This window comes from Bactrocera tryoni, chromosome 3 (genome assembly GCF_016617805.1).
Source record: "Bactrocera tryoni isolate S06 chromosome 3, CSIRO_BtryS06_freeze2, whole genome shotgun sequence".
Taxonomy (NCBI): domain Eukaryota; kingdom Metazoa; phylum Arthropoda; class Insecta; order Diptera; family Tephritidae; genus Bactrocera; species Bactrocera tryoni.
This window is the reverse complement of record NC_052501.1, coordinates 44,258,789-44,276,905: the sequence shown is the minus strand read 5'-3', so window position 1 is coordinate 44,276,905 and position 18,117 is coordinate 44,258,789. Positions and strand designations below refer to the sequence as shown.

The window sequence follows — 18,117 nt, the reverse complement described above, 5'->3', positions numbered from 1 at the left end:
ACTCTTATCAACAGCATTGCCAGCTAGTAGAGAACTATTGTTTGCAAACCATAGTTCGCCGGCTGAAATCGAATTGGAAAGAATTGTTTGCATAAAAATTGCAAACGTCGTTAGTCGGTTGATCGGTCGGGAATTTATCAAGTTTTGTGAAGTTAATTGCCATTTAGTAGAGTATAAATAAAATTAACGATAAAACATTTAAGTTGAATTTTATGTGAAACGGAAAATCTTATGTGTAACATGAGCGGTAGGGCTTCAGTTTGGACATTGTCAAGGTTTTGTTGACGCACTACGGCCGCAGCAGAATGACATAATGTGCGTTAATTACAGTGTTAATTGCATTAATGTAAAAAATGCTCAATAAGAACAGGACAATAACTTACAACGAGATGCATCGAAATGGCCTTGCCCATTGTACGACTTGTGGTGGTGGCTACTCGAAGTATTTTAAAATCGGCGGTGAAAAAGCGATGTATTGCAATTTTCTTTTTACTTATGTATTCGCTTACGTTTGCCACCATTTTTTTCTGCATTGCAGCGCCAATAACAACAAATAAAAACAAAGTGGCAAAACAAAATCAGCTGTAAACGCAGCGAGCACTTGATTAGTAAAGAGATTAACGCAAAAAAGAAAGAAACGGTTGCATTAAAATATTAAACTGTTAAGAGCGCCGCTCGTACCGGCCAATATACTTATAAAGCCATAACAGAACGTATCTCATACATATATACCATATTTCTCTCTATAATGCAAGATTTGTTTATTTCTAAAATAGGTAAGTAGACACCAATGGGCATATTTATTTTGCAACAACTAAAAAAGGTTAGTTGTAGATAACTTATTTACAACTATTATTTTATCAATTAGTATTTTCATATTTTGATATAAATACATATGTGTATTCTTTGTTGGAATGCTCATAAAGATTTATTTATGCCACAGCCTGCAGTTTATGTTTATGAATTTCTGCTTGATAATCTCTTTTTTTAACCACCATATATCGTTATAAAGAGAATTCGTGGCTATCATTCTCTCTTTTTAGTTTTATAACTCTCGCGTGCACTCAGCGTTTTGGTGAAATCAGCTGTTTATGTTTTGTTTATAGCTTATGGCTTATACATACATATGTATATATTTTGCTTATAACTTTGTATCTTAACGGGGCATCTCGACAGGTAACTTAAAATTGCTGAAAATCTATATTGCCAATGGAGACTGCACATTGTTGATGTTTAGCAATTGATAACCCAAAAACCTACAATTGTCAAAAGTAATTGTATCTTTAATGCCAAATCAGCTGTTTTGTATTGTTTTTATGATTCAAAAACAAATTTTCCAAAAATTTCAATCAATGAAAATACGTTTTTTGAGTGATAACTGAATACGAATAGATAGTAAATCACACAAAATCAACACAATATAAGCAGAAAATTGATGAGAAAAAAACCTTGATTTACAACTCTTTTTGGCCAGAAATGACAACTAAGTTGAATTGAATCCAGACAGAATGAGATTCGTCATTGTCCAAAATTAGCGAAACTATACATAAATAAACGATGTTTATTTCCCTCTTAAATTGTGTTTGAACGCCACCAAATTGACAAGAAAAACTTTCTCAGTAACGGTATGTGCATATATCGAATTTATCAAAAATATCAATAAAGGAAGTCTAATTAGTTTCCAGCACTTCTCAAAGTCATCTAAATAAGTTTGCCAAATAAAATGGATAAAGTAATGATTTGTCTGATGTTCATGCTTATGTACGTAACAGCGCAGGTACCTTGACGACTCTCTAAGCGATTTACCACTTCTTGCTTACACACATTATAATTTACATTGTGCTGTTTATAAAGCGATGATTTATATACCTTGAGCAGGGTATATTAAATTTTTAATACTCAGAAGGAAACTTCGAACACCGTATAAAGTATGACGCGCTGTATCGATTTAGACATATTCGTTAGTCCGTCCGTCCGTCTGTCTGTATATACACAAACTACCCCCTCATATAAACTTGACCAACAAAATTAATATTTTATGATGGGTATTCTAGCTTCGGTGCAACCGAAGTTAACGTTTTTTCTATTTTTTGTTTTAAATTTTCGCTTTTGCCTATTGACTTAGTATTTGGCATGCCAATCAGTTTTTTGTTTGCTACTACTTTTCCATTAATTTTTTTGCTAATTTTATTTCTAAGAAAAACTATCAACTACATGATACTAGTCTAAAAAAAAATTTTAATCTAAAACGGTCATAAAAAATTGCAAAATAGCGGCAAAAAATGACCGATTAAACTGTTATATCATCCCAGCGGCTTGTTTTATTAAGATTTAAATTTATTTTGTAGGAAGTCATCCGTAAACACCTAGAGTAGATCACTGCTATAGAAGGTCTAGAAAAGATCTCAGGTTTCATACAATTTTTGTTTCATTTTTTTTTTCTACTTTGTGTTTGTGGTTACTACCCAATTTCATCCCATTATGAATACCTTTAAAGCTGAAGTATTCTCATCCATTCGAAGAAGCATCTGTTGGCAAGAGTGATTCTGTGGATTTTTTTGTGACCGTTATTTTCTCCAGCAATATTTTGAAGAAGTCACACCATAGGTGGTGTGTTGGTCTTTTCCAAGATTTGGGTCATGATGAAAATCTGGATGATAGTAGATTTTCCAGGTCTAAGTCCAATCAATTTGTTGACGGTGATCTGCAGTCTTTTATACATTACGTTCGATAAGACCCGAGTTGCTGATAAGTGATCTCAAAGAGTAGGAGTGCTAATCGAATAGAGAAACGTGTGATTGTAGCTTCTCGACGTCGAACCTTCCCTGTGTTTGTCGACGGGCGTGCTTTGCTGCACAGAGGCGAGCGCGTTTCTTTGGGATAAGAAGATACGCACATCAAAGACACAGACAACCATATTTCGGACCCCCGTGCAGTCGATCAGGCTCAACCCTTTTGGAGAAGAGTTTTCCAAATATTGTACCAAAGATGCTTTCTTTGCCACCCTGGCGTTAAAATCTGCACGCACAATTTTGACATCGTAGCGGGGGCAGTTGTCATAGGCGCTCTTCAACCGCACCTTTCCAATTTAGGGACCAGACATTCAAGGTGCATGCCCTTAAATGCTGTGATCATCATCATCTTTTTCCAAACCCAATGCACAGCCTATAATAAAAATATATACTTTCAGAAAAACCTTGAGTGTTACAATTGGAATACTTACATAAATAAATTGGCTGAGCTCAATGTGAAGAAATATTGTTGACTCATTTTAGACTAAACATTCAGTGTTTCTTCCGCATTACTTATTATTGCGAGCTTGCCTCAGTTGTGTGTGTGCATTTTGCGTAACTTTGCATGCAAATTATTCGGATGTGATTCAAGCTTGGTAATTTTATTGGAGTCAAACTAATTTGTACTTACTATAGATACCACTTTACTCCATAGCAATAAAATGCTTATAATGTCTGACATGAAGATCGACAGTTCAGAGAGAAATGGATCAATAGAATTTATGTTAGGTCCAAGTCGATGTAATCGCGTAGATGACATGATCATTGCTATTTCGAGAAGAAATGACAGGATAAAGTCATTTTGGAAGGCTAAAACACGGGCAAGACAACATGATGATCTCAATACTGAAATCTGGGCAACTCGCCAAAAAATGATAATTATATTTATAAAAGAATATTTCGGCCACGCCTTCAAAAACTGATACCTTAGTGAACCCCAGTGAGCATCTTTTTATGTTAATAATATGCAGTAATGCCGAAAATAGATAAACTCGGGTCAATATCCCTATATTCCATATGCCTAATATAAAATTTTTAAATATCGGATTGGCCAATATGTAAGATTTCTCAGCCAAACATGCTATAGTTTAATGCAAAAATGTGTAAAATCGGTCCACAGATTTAGAGTGATCTATTTCGAGGTTCCCTACTTAAAAAAAAAATATAGAAACTTCAAATTACCATTCGAAAGAACCTTTTTCAGCATTTATTTTTTGAATATTTCTTTTAAATGTTGGCCGCGGCTAAGTCTTAGATGGTCCATCCGTCGAGTCCAATGTCTGAATCGAAGCGGGATTGTTCGCATAGACTGTAGACTTTACATATCCCCACAGGAAAAAGTCTAACGGTGTGATATCACATAATCTTGGTAGCCAATCGACCGGCCGAAAACGTGAAATTATCTATTCACCGAAGTCTTCTTTCGATAAATCCACTTATTGATGCGATGTCCGAGAAGTGGCGCCGTCTTGTTGAAACCAAATGTCGCCGAGATCACGAATATCAATTTCAGGCATTGATGATTGCAGGGTTTGTCAGCTCCTAGCTAACAAACAAGCGGCTGCTTGTCTCCGAATACCTGGAGAGTCAGGACAAACATTTAAGCGCGACGTGTTTCTGTGAGTGGTGCAAGCCGAAAATACCGCGTTCGTTAGAGTAGAGGTACGTGATTAAATTCTGTGTGAAACTCAGTGAATCTGCGATAGAGACATTTAATACAAGATGTTGCTTTAGCATGAAGTGGTGTGTTCCGGTGGCACCAGGCCTTTTTGTAGGGTCGGGAAGAGGTCGGTGATGAATACCGTGCTGGGAGACCTGCGACTTTGGCAAACACCAACAATGTGACTCGTGTGCGCAAAGTTTTGAACTCAGACCGTCGACTAAGTATTCGTTTAATTGCCCGATGTTAAATTTATCAAAATCTGTGGTTCAGGACATTGTGACGGAGCATTGAACATGCGCAAGGTGTGCGCGAAGATGGTCTCAAAAGTGCTCACTGACGACCAGAAATTGCGGCGAAGAAATATGGACCCATGATTATACACCGTTGTTTTTTCTGGATGAAATGTCAGCTCTTGAAACTCTTCAGGTTTCTTTTCGTACAAAATGCGGCAAATTTTGCTTGTTTACATAACCAAAGAGCCAGAAAAGAGTCCCATCGCTGAAAAAAATTTGGCTCGACAATGTCGGATTTTCTTGGAACTTTTCAAGATCCCTTAGAGCGAAGCTATGTCGCATAAGAAGGTCGAGCGGCTTCAATTCTTGCACAAGCTGTATTTTGCACACTTTCAATTTAAGATCTCGACGTAAAATGCGCCAAGTCAATCCGAGTTGGTGCGAACTGCGCCGAATCGACTCTCCACGGTCTTTGTGTACACTCTCAGCTACCGCTGCTATATGTTGTGAATAGAAAGCTCTATAGGCCGATTATGTTGACCATAAGCTGAATTCTCGTAATAAAGATGGAACGATTAGTAAACGTTCGTCAAAGTTTTTTTGGCAACTCGCTATACGAAACTGACTGACTTTTTTTAAATTTGGCGCACTTTTTTAAAACTGGGGTGCTTTTTAAAGTGCTTCGCTAGATTTCCTCATAAATAAAAAATTATTTGGGAGTTGTGAACAATTTTCATTTGTTTTTTTAATTTAACTATTTTAAACAAAATGTAGTTTATTTTTTTTCTTTTGGCGAAATTCTTCCACGCTCTTTATGAGCTAAATTACGCTAATTTTGATAACTACATTGCAATTAACTAATATATTTAAGGGAGCAAATAATGCTTAAATTTAAATTTATTGTCTAAATTTAAATTTAACTAACTCTCTCTCAATCTGAAATCCTCACCTCCTTGTTCAATTTGACTTTTGTTTAGCGGCCTTTGGACGTCGCGAGCACCATCTACTACATACAAAGCTCCAACTCACAACTGATGTGAATATGATGGCAGCAATGAATAGATAAATATCCAAAGAGTAGTAAACGAAGCGCGATACTTGCACGGCGTGAGCTTTAAGAAGTGGCGCACCCTCGGTTTTTGCGACATATTCCACCCACCATATGGCGGCCTCGAGTGCGCTCTGCGGACGATGTCTGTAGGAGAATGAGACCGCTTTGGCGTTATCCATATATCTGCAAGAAGAAAAATATATAAAACGCCCTCACTCCACAATCTCTTGCACTGATTTCACTTACTCTTTCTTCAACACCTCTCTTATTGAACGTAGCACTGAATTCTCAGTGATATCGCCATATTTCAGCACCACACCCATACCGCGGTACTTTAATGCTGCCGCATTCACAAACTGATCACCATACATGGGCGTGACCACTACCGGTACACCACAGTAAGCTGCCTCTGAGCTACCCATTAGACCGCCATGCGATAAGAACACCTTCACATTCGGATGACAGAGTATATCACGTTGTGGCAACCACTTGCTAACATACAGATTATCCGGCTTGTTCGCTAGAGTGCTGTTCTCCCACTTCCAAATCACTCGTTGTTTGAGTCGCTTCACAGCGCGTACGATAGCCTCACGTTTGGCGGGCGGCAAAGTGTCGGCGCGTATCATAGAACCCCAACTAATGAAGACCACACCATGTTCGGCATTATCGAGGAACTTTTGCAGTTCGGGATCCAGCGGCTTGGCCTTCTGTATGTGTATGCCGCCGAGATCGATAACGGACGGTGGCAACGGTTTGACACCGCTCAAAGAAAAATGCTGATTGACGAATAACATTGATGTTTCCTTCGCCAATTCGCCAACCGAGGGCATATCGTGTCCGAACTTGTGGCGTACCATGGCATCGATGGTGGGCGTGGTGTAAAAACTGAAAATAAATTATATTTTTATTATTACAAAAGTACTGTTTTAGACCCATGAATAGCTGTTACTCACTCGTAAAGGAAACGCATGGCGTGATCGGTAAACCAGTTGGCGAGACGAGCGCCGAATGCCATGCCCTCGGATTGTCCCATAAATAAACTTGGCATAACTGATAGTACCATGGGCATTCCCACGCGATCGTAGTGCCAAGGCAACATAGCACAACTAAATATTTATGTTTTTCAAATAATCAATTATTATAAATGCAATTAGCGCTCTTTTGATTATAAGACAAAGACAACAACGCTCACCTGCTCAACCCTATGAATGGAGCCTTGAGTTGATGTGCCACCGCTGCCATGCAATCACTATTGAATTGCTCCATTATGATCACATCGAAATGTTGGCGCTGTCGCAGCACCTGTGCCAAAGCATCGGAGCGCAATGTGAGATTGCAGGCGTCCTTCCCCCATTCGTGGAGCAAAAAGAATTCCACAAAGTGATTGTAGAAGTGTTGCGTTTCAAAGAACTAGAACGTAAAGAATCACATTAAAACTAAATAGAGAGTGAGGAGGGCATATGGGCAATTTAATTGATGGCATGTGCTCAAAAGTAAGCAGCTATCTCTCCGACCCTTCTCGCTTCCTCGAGAACTCCTCATAATGAACTTTCTGTTGGGTGTGGGGTGTAGAAGTTATCCCTGCAGTCACCTGATTGAAGCGGAACCGCCTTCTCAACTACGTCGACGAAATAAGACACTACGCCGACCAGACTTCGGACGCAACTAACTTCAGACATGCACTGACCGCCATTCACAATGGAGTCATAAACACCTTCATCGACTCCTCAGTAAATGGCGTACTTAGAGTCAAACAACCACCCATTGCAGTCAACGAGAACCGAGTGTGACCCTTGTGACCCTTCGTCCTGGATAGCAGATTAAACTACTTATCCAGAATCGACCCCGATATATTAAGCATATGTATGTCCAGCATGCAATGAGTTCTCTCTCTCTATGGTCCGACCCCATCGAAACAGCACGTTTACTGTGCCTACCTACGACCTCGACCATCTGGTCAAATTTGACACGGTCTGACAAAAACAAACAACATTTTTACCTATTTTAACAATTAATAAAATTTTCCATACACTTTTTAAAAGTCTTGGCTTGGATGGCCTTAAGCGCTTTTGGCGAATTTTTTTTTGGTATCACCACATTCTTGGAGTGCCATTCGGTTGAATGCTGAACATTTTTAAAGTCATATTTATAAACCCACGTTTCGTCACCAGTAATTATGCGTTTAATGAATGTACGATCCTTAGCTACGTTGTCTAGCATCGCTAATTTCTTAAATTTTTATTTGGTTTTGGCAACATAAAACACTCAACGGGCTCGAATACAAAATTAAAAACAACTTTTGATTTACAGCAACAATATTGAATTGTGAAATTCCCCCTTTTCAACATAACAGTCCATTCAAATCAGTTGTACCAAGACTTTTATGGAAAGTAAGTTAAGAGTTGCCAACAAAAACGAAAGCCTTAACCTTAGGACCACCCTAATACACAATGGCATTAACCTAAAAGGCAATGCTTTTGTAGTATTTCCGCAAACAAAGTTCACTGCTTCAACCAACACACTCACTTACAGATTATACATTTGTGTCTACACATTAAAACATCAGCGACAGAAGCTACACACAAACGAGTATTTCAAAATCGTACAAATATTAACCGCATAAACTAAAATTTTGCACTCTCATCATTAGTAAGCAATTAAAAGCAGTTACACCTAATTCTGTTTTTACACGAATTATTTTTACACGAATTTGAAATAACACGAGTAAATACGAAAAAATATTTCTATTTTTACACGACATAATTTGAAATAACACGAATACAAAAAAAACAAAATTACTTTTTTTACATGAATTATTGGATTTAACACGTTTTTTTTCAATGAATTTTTTTCTACTTAAAATAATTCTGGTGTGTATTCTGAGTTATGTCTATGTATGCGTAATTTCTGTTTAATTTCTGTGTAATTTCTGGAAATGCGGGATTCCCCGAATTATTGAAAAAGTAAAAACGTACATAATGTATTGTACACACAATTTAGTTCCTATTTGACAATTATAATTGAAAGATCGTTAGTTTTTGCTGATTTTTAACAAGTGCTAAGTAAAATAAAGTAGAAGCTCATATAATTTTGGTAGACCAATAACAGGTTAGTTTCAAATATTTAATTTTAGATTTTTGCATTTTTGATTAATAAAATATATTTTGGTAGCCATACCCATGTTACATAATTCTCCTGCATTAAAAATGAGGAAAGCGATCAGCTTAGATAACAAAATCAAAATTTTAGATCAACTTGCAACGGGACAAGGCGCAACGGTTGTGGGAAATAATTTCGGAATCCATGAAGCTACTGTAAGAACAATTAAAAAAAATAAAACGGCAATTAGAGCATCAGTATGTTCTGGAACAAAATTAAGTGCAAAGTCATCATCGTATGTAAGGGATGTTGTTAAAGAGAAAATGGAAAAAGCTTTGGTAATCTGGATAGAAGACAAATCCCAAAAGAGAATACCAGTAGACGGACTTGCTATCAAGCAGATAGCATTAGAATCTATAAACGTATCAGGAAATTGATCCAGATACATCATCTCAGTCAAAACAACATGCATTTTCCGCAAGTACTGGTTGGATGACTGGTTTTAAAAGACACGCTCTCCACAATATAAAAATTAAAGGAGAAACTGCATCCGCTGATGAATTGGCTGCTAAAAGAATTTCCCGAAAAACTAAAAAAAATTATTGAAGATGGAGAATATACTCCAGACCAAGTTTGGAATTTAGATGAAAGCGGCCTTTTTTGGAAGAGAATGCCTAGAAGAACTTATGTAGCAAAATCGCAGAAAACAGTAAGTAAGTAGCAAAGGACCGTATTACGTTGTTGTTTTGTTCCAATGCTTCAGGAGAACGTATTCTTAAGCCACTCCTAGTACATCGTGCCTTAAGACCACGTTCCATGAAAAGTGTAGATTTCAATAAATTGCCTGTACACTGGATGGCGAACAAAAAGGCTTTGGTAACCAGTGCAATTTTCACAGAGTGGTTTCAGAAGCACTTCATCCCAGAAGTTAGGCGCTAATGAAAGAAAAATGTCTTGAATTTAAAGTTCTTTTGATTCTAGACAATGCACCAGGCCATCCAGTTTTGGAGCACCCAAACGTACAATTTTGTTTTTTGCCGCCTAATACCACTTCCCTTATACAGCCACTAGACCAGGGGATAATTGCTACGTTTAAAACGTATTACATAAGAAGTTCATTTCATTATGTTGTAGAAAAACTTCATAATTATAAGGAATCATCAGTCATAGATGAATGGAAAAAATTTTCTATAATGGACTGCATTAATCAAGTCAAGATCACGTTAGATTTATTAAAGCCATCAACTTTGAACTCGTGTTGGAAAAATATTTGGCCAGAATGCGTAAAATGCAAAGATCCTGTTATCGATAATAACGCTGAACTTGCTGATATAATAACAATGGCCAATGCAATCGGTGGGGATGGATTCGATGACCTATCGTTAGCAGATGTAGAAGAATTGTTGGTAGATGAAAGCTTGAGCGAAAATGAAATTATCGAATTCACCCTTGAGACTCGTTATGATAAAGAACATAGTGACAGTGACGAAAGAGATCGTCCAATTTTGAAAGCATCTCTAATTAAAGAAGGTCTTGATCTCGCTACAAAATTAGGTAGTCATTTTGAACAACATGATCATGACGATGAACTGAAATCATTAATGGCATCTTACAGGGAAGTTTATAATGGGTTAACGCGAAATAAAACTCAATCTAAGATAACTGATTTCGTTCAAAAATCTACTGATGTCCCAACACAGTCGGCTAGAAATGATAATGATCAACAAAATCATTCCAGTGATGGCAGTGATATTGTAGTCTTTCGCAAACGTTTACGTTTATTATCAGACATCATTATCATTATGTTATTTAAGTTTTTTGGCAATGAATTTCTGATATTATTTTTTTATGAAATCTAAATTTTAATTTATTTTATTATAATTTAGTTTATTTAATAAATTAAAACGAAAATAAATTCTTAAAATAACTACAACAATATTTTTTTTATATTATTTAGTCTAATTTTAACTTATTTTTTGAGGTCTAGAACCAATCTATTATTTTTGTACTTGGCCAGTATCTTTTTTACACGATTTTTTTTTACACGAATTTCTCGGGAACCATTCTATCGTGTAAAAACAGAATTAGGTGTACTTGCGCGGCGAAAGACTGGTCTTTCTTTCATTCAATTATGCCGAGGCTTTGACTTACCTTCAAGTCCACACTATTCGTCAAACTTTCATGGCGTGTTAACGGCAGATCTTTGTAACGTGCCGGCGGGCTTTTATCGGGAAAATGGCTTAACACAGTAACATCATGACCCTTCTCGGCCAAGCCCCGCATAATGGGGTGGAAGAAGTGGAAGTGACTAATGCCTGGGTGTGGAAATAAACCTAGTATTTTGAGTGGGTAACTGGCTTGCACCAGTGTGCAACAAAGGCCAAGCAACAGCAATAAGTGGCCGGTCGTTTGTCCCGCCATCCCTAGAAAAAAATATAAAAGAAATATTTTGAGTAAGTTTTTCAAAAAAATATTAAAAAAGACATTTTTCGAAGAAATCTAAGTACCAATAAAAAATTGAAATAAATTTTGATAAAGTATTAAAAAAACAAATTTTTTAATTAAAAAACTAAATTTGTGGGCTATTTCCACTTGTATATTTCAAATATCAATATTTTCTGCATATAAATATGGCGAATGTACATAAGTACATTATCCGGCAAATAAATAGTTTCGGAGATATCAGCGAATTGTACATTTTTTTTAACGTAGTGTTTTTGTGGGTGCTATAACTATAAATGCACATTTTTCGAAATAATATTTTCAGAGCCGATGAGTAAATTTTTTTCAAAACTGCGGGATTCATCGAAGCCGCCATTTTGTCAAAACCCAAAATTTTGACAAGTGCTTCGACTATTATTTTTATACTCTTTCAACCAGTTGCTACAGAGTATTATAGTTTTGTTCAGCTAACGGTTGTTTTTCTTAGTACAAAAAAAGCTCGAGTTCGTAGGTGGGCGTAATCGGACCACTGCCACGTCCACCAATCGTCATTAACCGAAAACATATAAAGTGCCATAACCAGGCACCAAATAAAGATATAACAAGAAAAAACGTTAACTTCGGCTGCATCGCAGCTAATCTACCCTTTACAGGTGCATTTCTTTTAGTAACTATGTGTTCAGTTTGTATGGAAGCTATATGCTATAGTAATTCGATCTGAACAATTCTTTCGGAGATTATATTTTTGCCTTAAACAATAATCTATGTCAAATTTCGTGAAGATACCAAGTCAAATGCGAAAGTTTTCCATACAAGCCCTTGATTCCGATCGTTCGGTTTGTATGGCAGCTATATGTTATAGTGGTCCGATATCGGCAGTACCGACAAATGAGCAGCTTATTGAAGAGAAAATGACGTTTGCAAAATTTCAAAACGATATCTTAAAAACTGAGGGACTAGTTCGTATATATACAGACGGACGGGCGGACGGACAGACAGACAGACGGACATGGCTAAATCGACTCAGCTCAACATACTGATCATTTATATATGTATATACTTTATAGGGTCTCCGACGCCTCCTTCTGGGTATTGCAAACTTCGCGACAAACTTAATATACCCTGTTCAGGGTATAAAAACTCATATTTGGCGCAAGGGATCGCATTAGCCAGGGACACCTGTGGGGAAAAATTTTGAAAAGTGGGCGTGTTCTCGGAATCTAATAAGTTTAATGCATATATCTCCTAAACCATCAAAGCTGCAACAACCAAATTCACTCAGCATGAATTTTGCAAGAAGTCCTGCTTATAGTGTGAAAAAGGACCAAATCGGATGAAAACGCTCACTCCCCATATAACGGTACTGTTCATAACTACTAAAAGCGCGATAAATCAATAACTAAATGCGCGAGAGAGTCAAAAATTTGCTGCCGGAATGGGACCGGGGTAGAAATTGGACAATGGTGACCTACTTTTTAGTGAAATCCCATATCTCGGGAGCCGACTGACCGATTTCGACAAAATTTATAAATTTGTAAATATAAAAAATTTGGTTATTAATTAACCCACTTTTCTAAAAATTAAGTTTTGTTAAACCTATTGATTGATATTAATTTTTCTTTAATTTTTAATATTTTGTGTTTTATTGTTAATTTAATTTAAAAGAAACCACTGAAAAACTTATTTAAATCATGAATAATATTTTTAATAACAATTACAAATTAAAAATTGCTAACAGTATTTAACGCATTTTTGTAAATAGCACATTTTGTTAAATTTATTAATTAAATAATAATTAGATCGGAAGAGCAATTTGTTTAATGTTTAAACTTCAAAAGAAAAAAAAGACCAAAGAAGTTTGTTATTCAATATATATTTATTATAAATATTATTTATTTTATTTTTAATAGAAAACCACTTCATAATAAAAATTCTGAAAATATTTAACCCATTTTTCTAAAACATATATTTTGTTAAATTTTTAATAAAATATTTATATAAGTTTTTTTTTAATTAAAAAATTATAATTTTTTGAATTATTAAGTTTTTTAATGTTTAAACTGAAGAAATTTATTTTTCATTAAATATTTGTTATAGATGTTATTTCTTTTATTTTAATTGAATAAATTTTTGTAAAATTTTTTTAAATTTATTTGGTAAATAAGTTTTTAAATTCTTATTTTTTATTATCCAAATTTTAATTTTTTTAATTATTACTTTTTTTAATGTTTACACTTAAAAAAAGACCTAGGAACTTCGTTTTCATTAAATATTAATTATAAATATTATTTACTTTATTTTTAATTAAATACCAATATCAATGTAAAAAATTTTGATAATATTGACCCATTTTTACAAAATAACTCTTTCTGTTAAGTTTATTAATTAATAAATTTTAAATCTTTATTTTTTTGTTTTTTAATTTTAAAAGCTATATTTTTGTTTTAATTATTGTGCTTTTGGATAAATATTTGTTATAGATATTAATTATTTTATTTTAATTGAATATCAGTTCATGGTTGTAAAAAAATCTATTTATTTAGTAAACATTTTTTTATTATTTTTAGTTAAATATTAGTTATTTAATCGCTCAGGGTTATAAAATTAAATTAAAAGTTTTAAAAATTAAAACCAAAAATTTATATTTATTAACAATTTTTTCAATATTTTTTTTGTAAATCAGAGATTATACAGTTTTGAATTCATTATTAAATTTTTAAAATTTATTTTTTAAAATAATAAATTCTTTTAAATTTTATAAATTATAATTTTTTTTAATTTTTAAAATTGAAAAATACATATTTCAAATAACTTATAACGATGTTTGGATTGCAGAAATGAAGGAGAGCAGAAAGAAGCACAATCGTATCAAATAGGAGTCAACACTTATTTTCAAAACTTTAAATTTTTCAAAAATGATTTCTAATATAAGTCAATATTCTAATATTTTTTAATAAGGAAAGCTATTTAGAGAAAATTACGTTAAACAACAAATTAACTTGATCTGACTTTATGCGCAATTAAATAAATAAAATAATAATGGTTCGTTAACAAAAATATTATGGCAAACGCATATAAAGCATTTACAAGAGAAAACAACTTTTATTGCTTTTATTTTATTAGGTCTACAACTTTGCTTCCGCTGTTTTTTTTTTGTAAATTTAAGGCTTTATTGTATAAAAACGGTCCAAAAGTGTTTTCCCTTATTCCCTCAAAAAGCAATGCTTAATGAACACACGAAATGCTTCATGATCCATTTTTTTGTAAACTAACACAAGTTGCTTTACAAAAAATCTATATTTTTTTAATACCTAATAGAAATCATATAGATGGTAGTAATAGAGTAATAGTATTATCTATGTATGTGTCAGCCTCGGTAAAGCGTGGACGGGTCCTCAGCCGCACTTTTCTTGGAATTAAAAAAGAAAAGCAAAATTTCTCGCAAATGTCGAGAATTCGGCTCAAAAAGTGACATTTTCAGTTCAGAATAAGTTTGGGATGCAAACAGATCTCTACAAATAATTTGTTGGGTTAGTGTTGACACAAATGTCCAAGATCGATATAAAACGCTTTAATCGATTTAATCGACCAGTGCTTGACCCCAAGAATGATAGAATACAAGATTACGACACTAGTTTAAGGTTAGTTTTTTTCGGTTTAGCTCTTGACAATTCTTACAAAAACAAATAAATTGTTCAACAATTTCGTGACGTCACAGTTTTGCGTTGAGCAGAACAAGCATAGAAATGCATACAAATTGTAAACAGAAAAGTAAACACTTTTTGAAATTCCCAAAATAATATTAATTCATTCGTCTTTGCAGGAAAAATTTCAGTGGAATGTTTAGAATATTGTTGCGAGAAAATATGTATATAATTAGTTTTAGGCACATCCACAATAAATAGAGTAGCATGTGTAGAAATTGTTCAAATGAAGAAAACCAGTGTAAGTGTACTGTTGTATTTATTTAAATTTCTAAGCATAAATATATTAATTTTTTAAAATGAAATGTGCAGTGGCTTGTTGTAATAATTATTATGCAATTAAAGGATCGAAAACGAGTTTTTTCAGTTTTCCGGCCGATTTAAAAGTTGCCAAAAAATTGGTGTTATTTTGCAAAAGAAATGATATATTTTATACTAAATTAATAATTTCACAATTCTTTTATCATAATTTCATACATCTGATACATCTGAACTTATAATATATGTATATATTTATATACAACACAAGAAACGTCTTCTCCATTTGAATCACAACTTAATAGACAATTTTATTATCAATAGGCCGATATATTTCTTTAGAAATGATTCAAATCGTTTCACTCAACAATATTCAATCGCTTCACAAAAACTTTTCATTAAAATCGAAAGAATTAATAATATTTTGCGAATTTACAAAAGTGTTTACTTTTCTGTTTACAATTTGCAAGCCATTTGACAGTTTTTCACTCTTGTTCTTCTCAACACGGAACTATGACGTTTCGTAATGGCGGTCGTCGTAATCTTGTATTCTATCATTCTTGCTTGACCCTAGAAACATCTATTGGAAACCGGCGGAAGCAAAGTTGTATTTTATTAATATTTTTGAGTTATTGATTGATTTATTTTGTTAATAGTTTTTCATTTCGATTATATAAAGCACCAACACCTGCAAGCACCAATGATGTAATGTAATTTATTTGATAACAAGCGATTGGCAAATACTCAAAGTCAAGAGCACAGTAGAAAGTACACACATACAATGTGTATACATTTGTACTTTTGAAGATCAAATTCTTTCCTTAAACCAACCGCAACTTCTTCGCATACCGGCTTTTGTAGGTGTTTGAATTATTTTCCATTTACCAATTGGCACAACACGTGTAAAAATTATTTTAATTTCACGCGTAACTAATATTTCACTCACCCCACGCTCTATAACGCAGATAACACAAACGAATATTTATATTTATATATGTATGTAGATATACACTCTTGCCTTCACACCGAACACACGCGTTTACAAGAAATTAGAGGACAGTGGATTTGTGAAGAAACAACATGAGATAACCGAATCGCTTCAGCTTTCTTCGCCGACTGACTGAATCAAGGCAGTGCCGGCTAAGCAACATTAGTAAACACGAATATTCAAACACATATGTATGTCTACACAGTATACTATATAAAAAATTTTGTACTAGCCGCGCAAGCAAACACAATATATACAGCTGTGCGCAGAGAAATAGCACACTTGTAATATTTTTGTAAAACCATGGGTTTTTTGGCCAGTTTTATGTCAAAATTAAATTAAAAATTTTTGTATTTATTTTTAGAAATATGTTCTAGTTGTGACATTAGATAAGGAAGGACACACACTAAATTAAATCAATTTATTTTCCTTTGAATTTTTTTTTTTTTAATGTTCACTGAATTCGGCTGCACACGGAAATGACTCACTTTCAAAATTCTGTATAAAACCAACTTTTATCCGAAAAAATGTAAAAAAAAATTACTATATTCCTCATTGGCACTCGGAAATTCTCACTCTCCTTCTTCTTCTTCTTCTTCTTAATTGGCGTAGACACCGCTTACGCGATTATAGCCGAGTTAACAACAGCGCGCCAGTCGTTTCTTCTTTTCGCTACGTGGCGCCAATTGGATATTCCAAGCGAAGCCAGGTCCTTCTCCACTTGGTCCTTCCAACGGAGTGGAGGTCTTCCTCTTCCTCTGCTTCCCCCGGCGGGTACTGCGTCGAATACTTTCAGAGCTGGAGTGTTTTCATCCATCCGGACAACATTACCTAGCCAGCGTAGCTGCTGTCTTTTAATTCGCTGAACTATGTCAACGTCGTCGTATATCTCGTACAGCTCATCGTTCCATCGAATGCGATAATCGCCGTGGCCAATGCGCAAAGGACCATAAATCTTTCGCAGAATTTTTCTCTCGAAAACTCGTAACGTCGACTCATCGGTTTGTCATCGCCCAAGCCTCGGCACTATATAGCAGGACGGGAATTATGAGCGACTTATAGAGTTTAGCTTTTGCTCGTCGAGAGAGGACTTTACTTTTCAATTGCCTACTCAGTCCGAAGTAGCACCTGTTGGCAAGAGCAATCTTGCGTTGGATTTCCAGGCTGACATTGTTGGTGGTGTTTACGCTGGTTTCAAGATAGACGAAATTATCTACAACTTCAAAGTTATGACTGTCAACAGTGACGTGAGGGCCAAGTCGCGAGTGCGACGACTGTTTGTTTGATGACAGGAGATATTCCGGTTTGCCCTCGTTCACTGCCAGACCCATTTTCTGTGCTTCCTTGTCCAGCCTGGAGAAAGCAGAACTAACGGCGCGGGTGTTGAGGCCGATGATATCAATATCGTCGGCATAAGCCAGCAGCTGTACACTCTTATAGAAGATGGTACCTTCTCTATTAAGTTCTGCAGCTCGAACTATTTTCTCCAGAAGCAGGTTGAAGAAGTCGCACGATAGGGAGTCGCCTTGTCGGAAACCTCGTTTGGTATCGAACGGCTCGGAGAGGTCCTTCCCGATCCTGACGGAGTATTGCTCAGCGTCAGTTTACACAGCTGTATTAGTTTTGCGAGGATACCAAATTCAAACATCGGGGCAAAAAGGCAGCTCCTTTTCGTGCTGTCGAAAGCAGCTTTGAAATCGACGAAGAGGTGGTATGTGTCGATTCTCCTTTCACGGGTCTTTTCCAAGATTTGGCGCATGGTGAATATCTGGTCGGTTGTTGATTTGCCAGGTCTAAAGCCGCACTGATAAGGTCCAATTAGTTTGTTGACGGTGGGCTTTGGTCTTTCACACAAAATACCTATCCCACGGTAGTTGGCGCAGATTG

At 35.2% G+C, this 18,117-nt stretch overlaps 1 protein-coding gene and 1 long non-coding RNA gene across 3 annotated transcripts in view; one reads left to right on the top strand and one right to left on the bottom strand.

Annotated features, from left to right (window-relative positions):
• LOC120770337 overlaps positions 1–18,117 on the top strand; it is a 77,909-nt gene continuing 59,792 nt past the window's right edge. The window contains exon 1 of the long non-coding RNA XR_005704929.1: positions 1–776. This is a non-coding gene — a long non-coding RNA (uncharacterized LOC120770337). The remainder of the gene's footprint in view (positions 777–18,117) is intronic.
• Positions 5,411–16,366, bottom strand: LOC120770334 (UDP-glucosyltransferase 2-like). 2 transcript variants are annotated; one of them, XM_040097729.1, is made up of 6 exons: positions 16,023–16,050; positions 10,990–11,261; positions 6,932–7,149; positions 6,693–6,845; positions 5,986–6,624; positions 5,411–5,922 (listed from the first exon to the last, which is right to left on the bottom strand). In XM_040097729.1, the coding sequence occupies exons 1-6, from the start codon at positions 16,033–16,035 to the stop codon at positions 5,646–5,648; spliced, it is 1,572 nt and encodes a 523-aa protein (XP_039953663.1). In that variant the 5' UTR covers positions 16,036–16,050; the 3' UTR covers positions 5,411–5,645. The 2 variants fall into 2 exon arrangements, with proteins under 2 accessions (XP_039953663.1, XP_039953664.1); XM_040097730.1 differs by lacking the exon at positions 16,023–16,050 and adding an exon at positions 16,189–16,366 and having other exon boundaries at positions 5,412–5,922.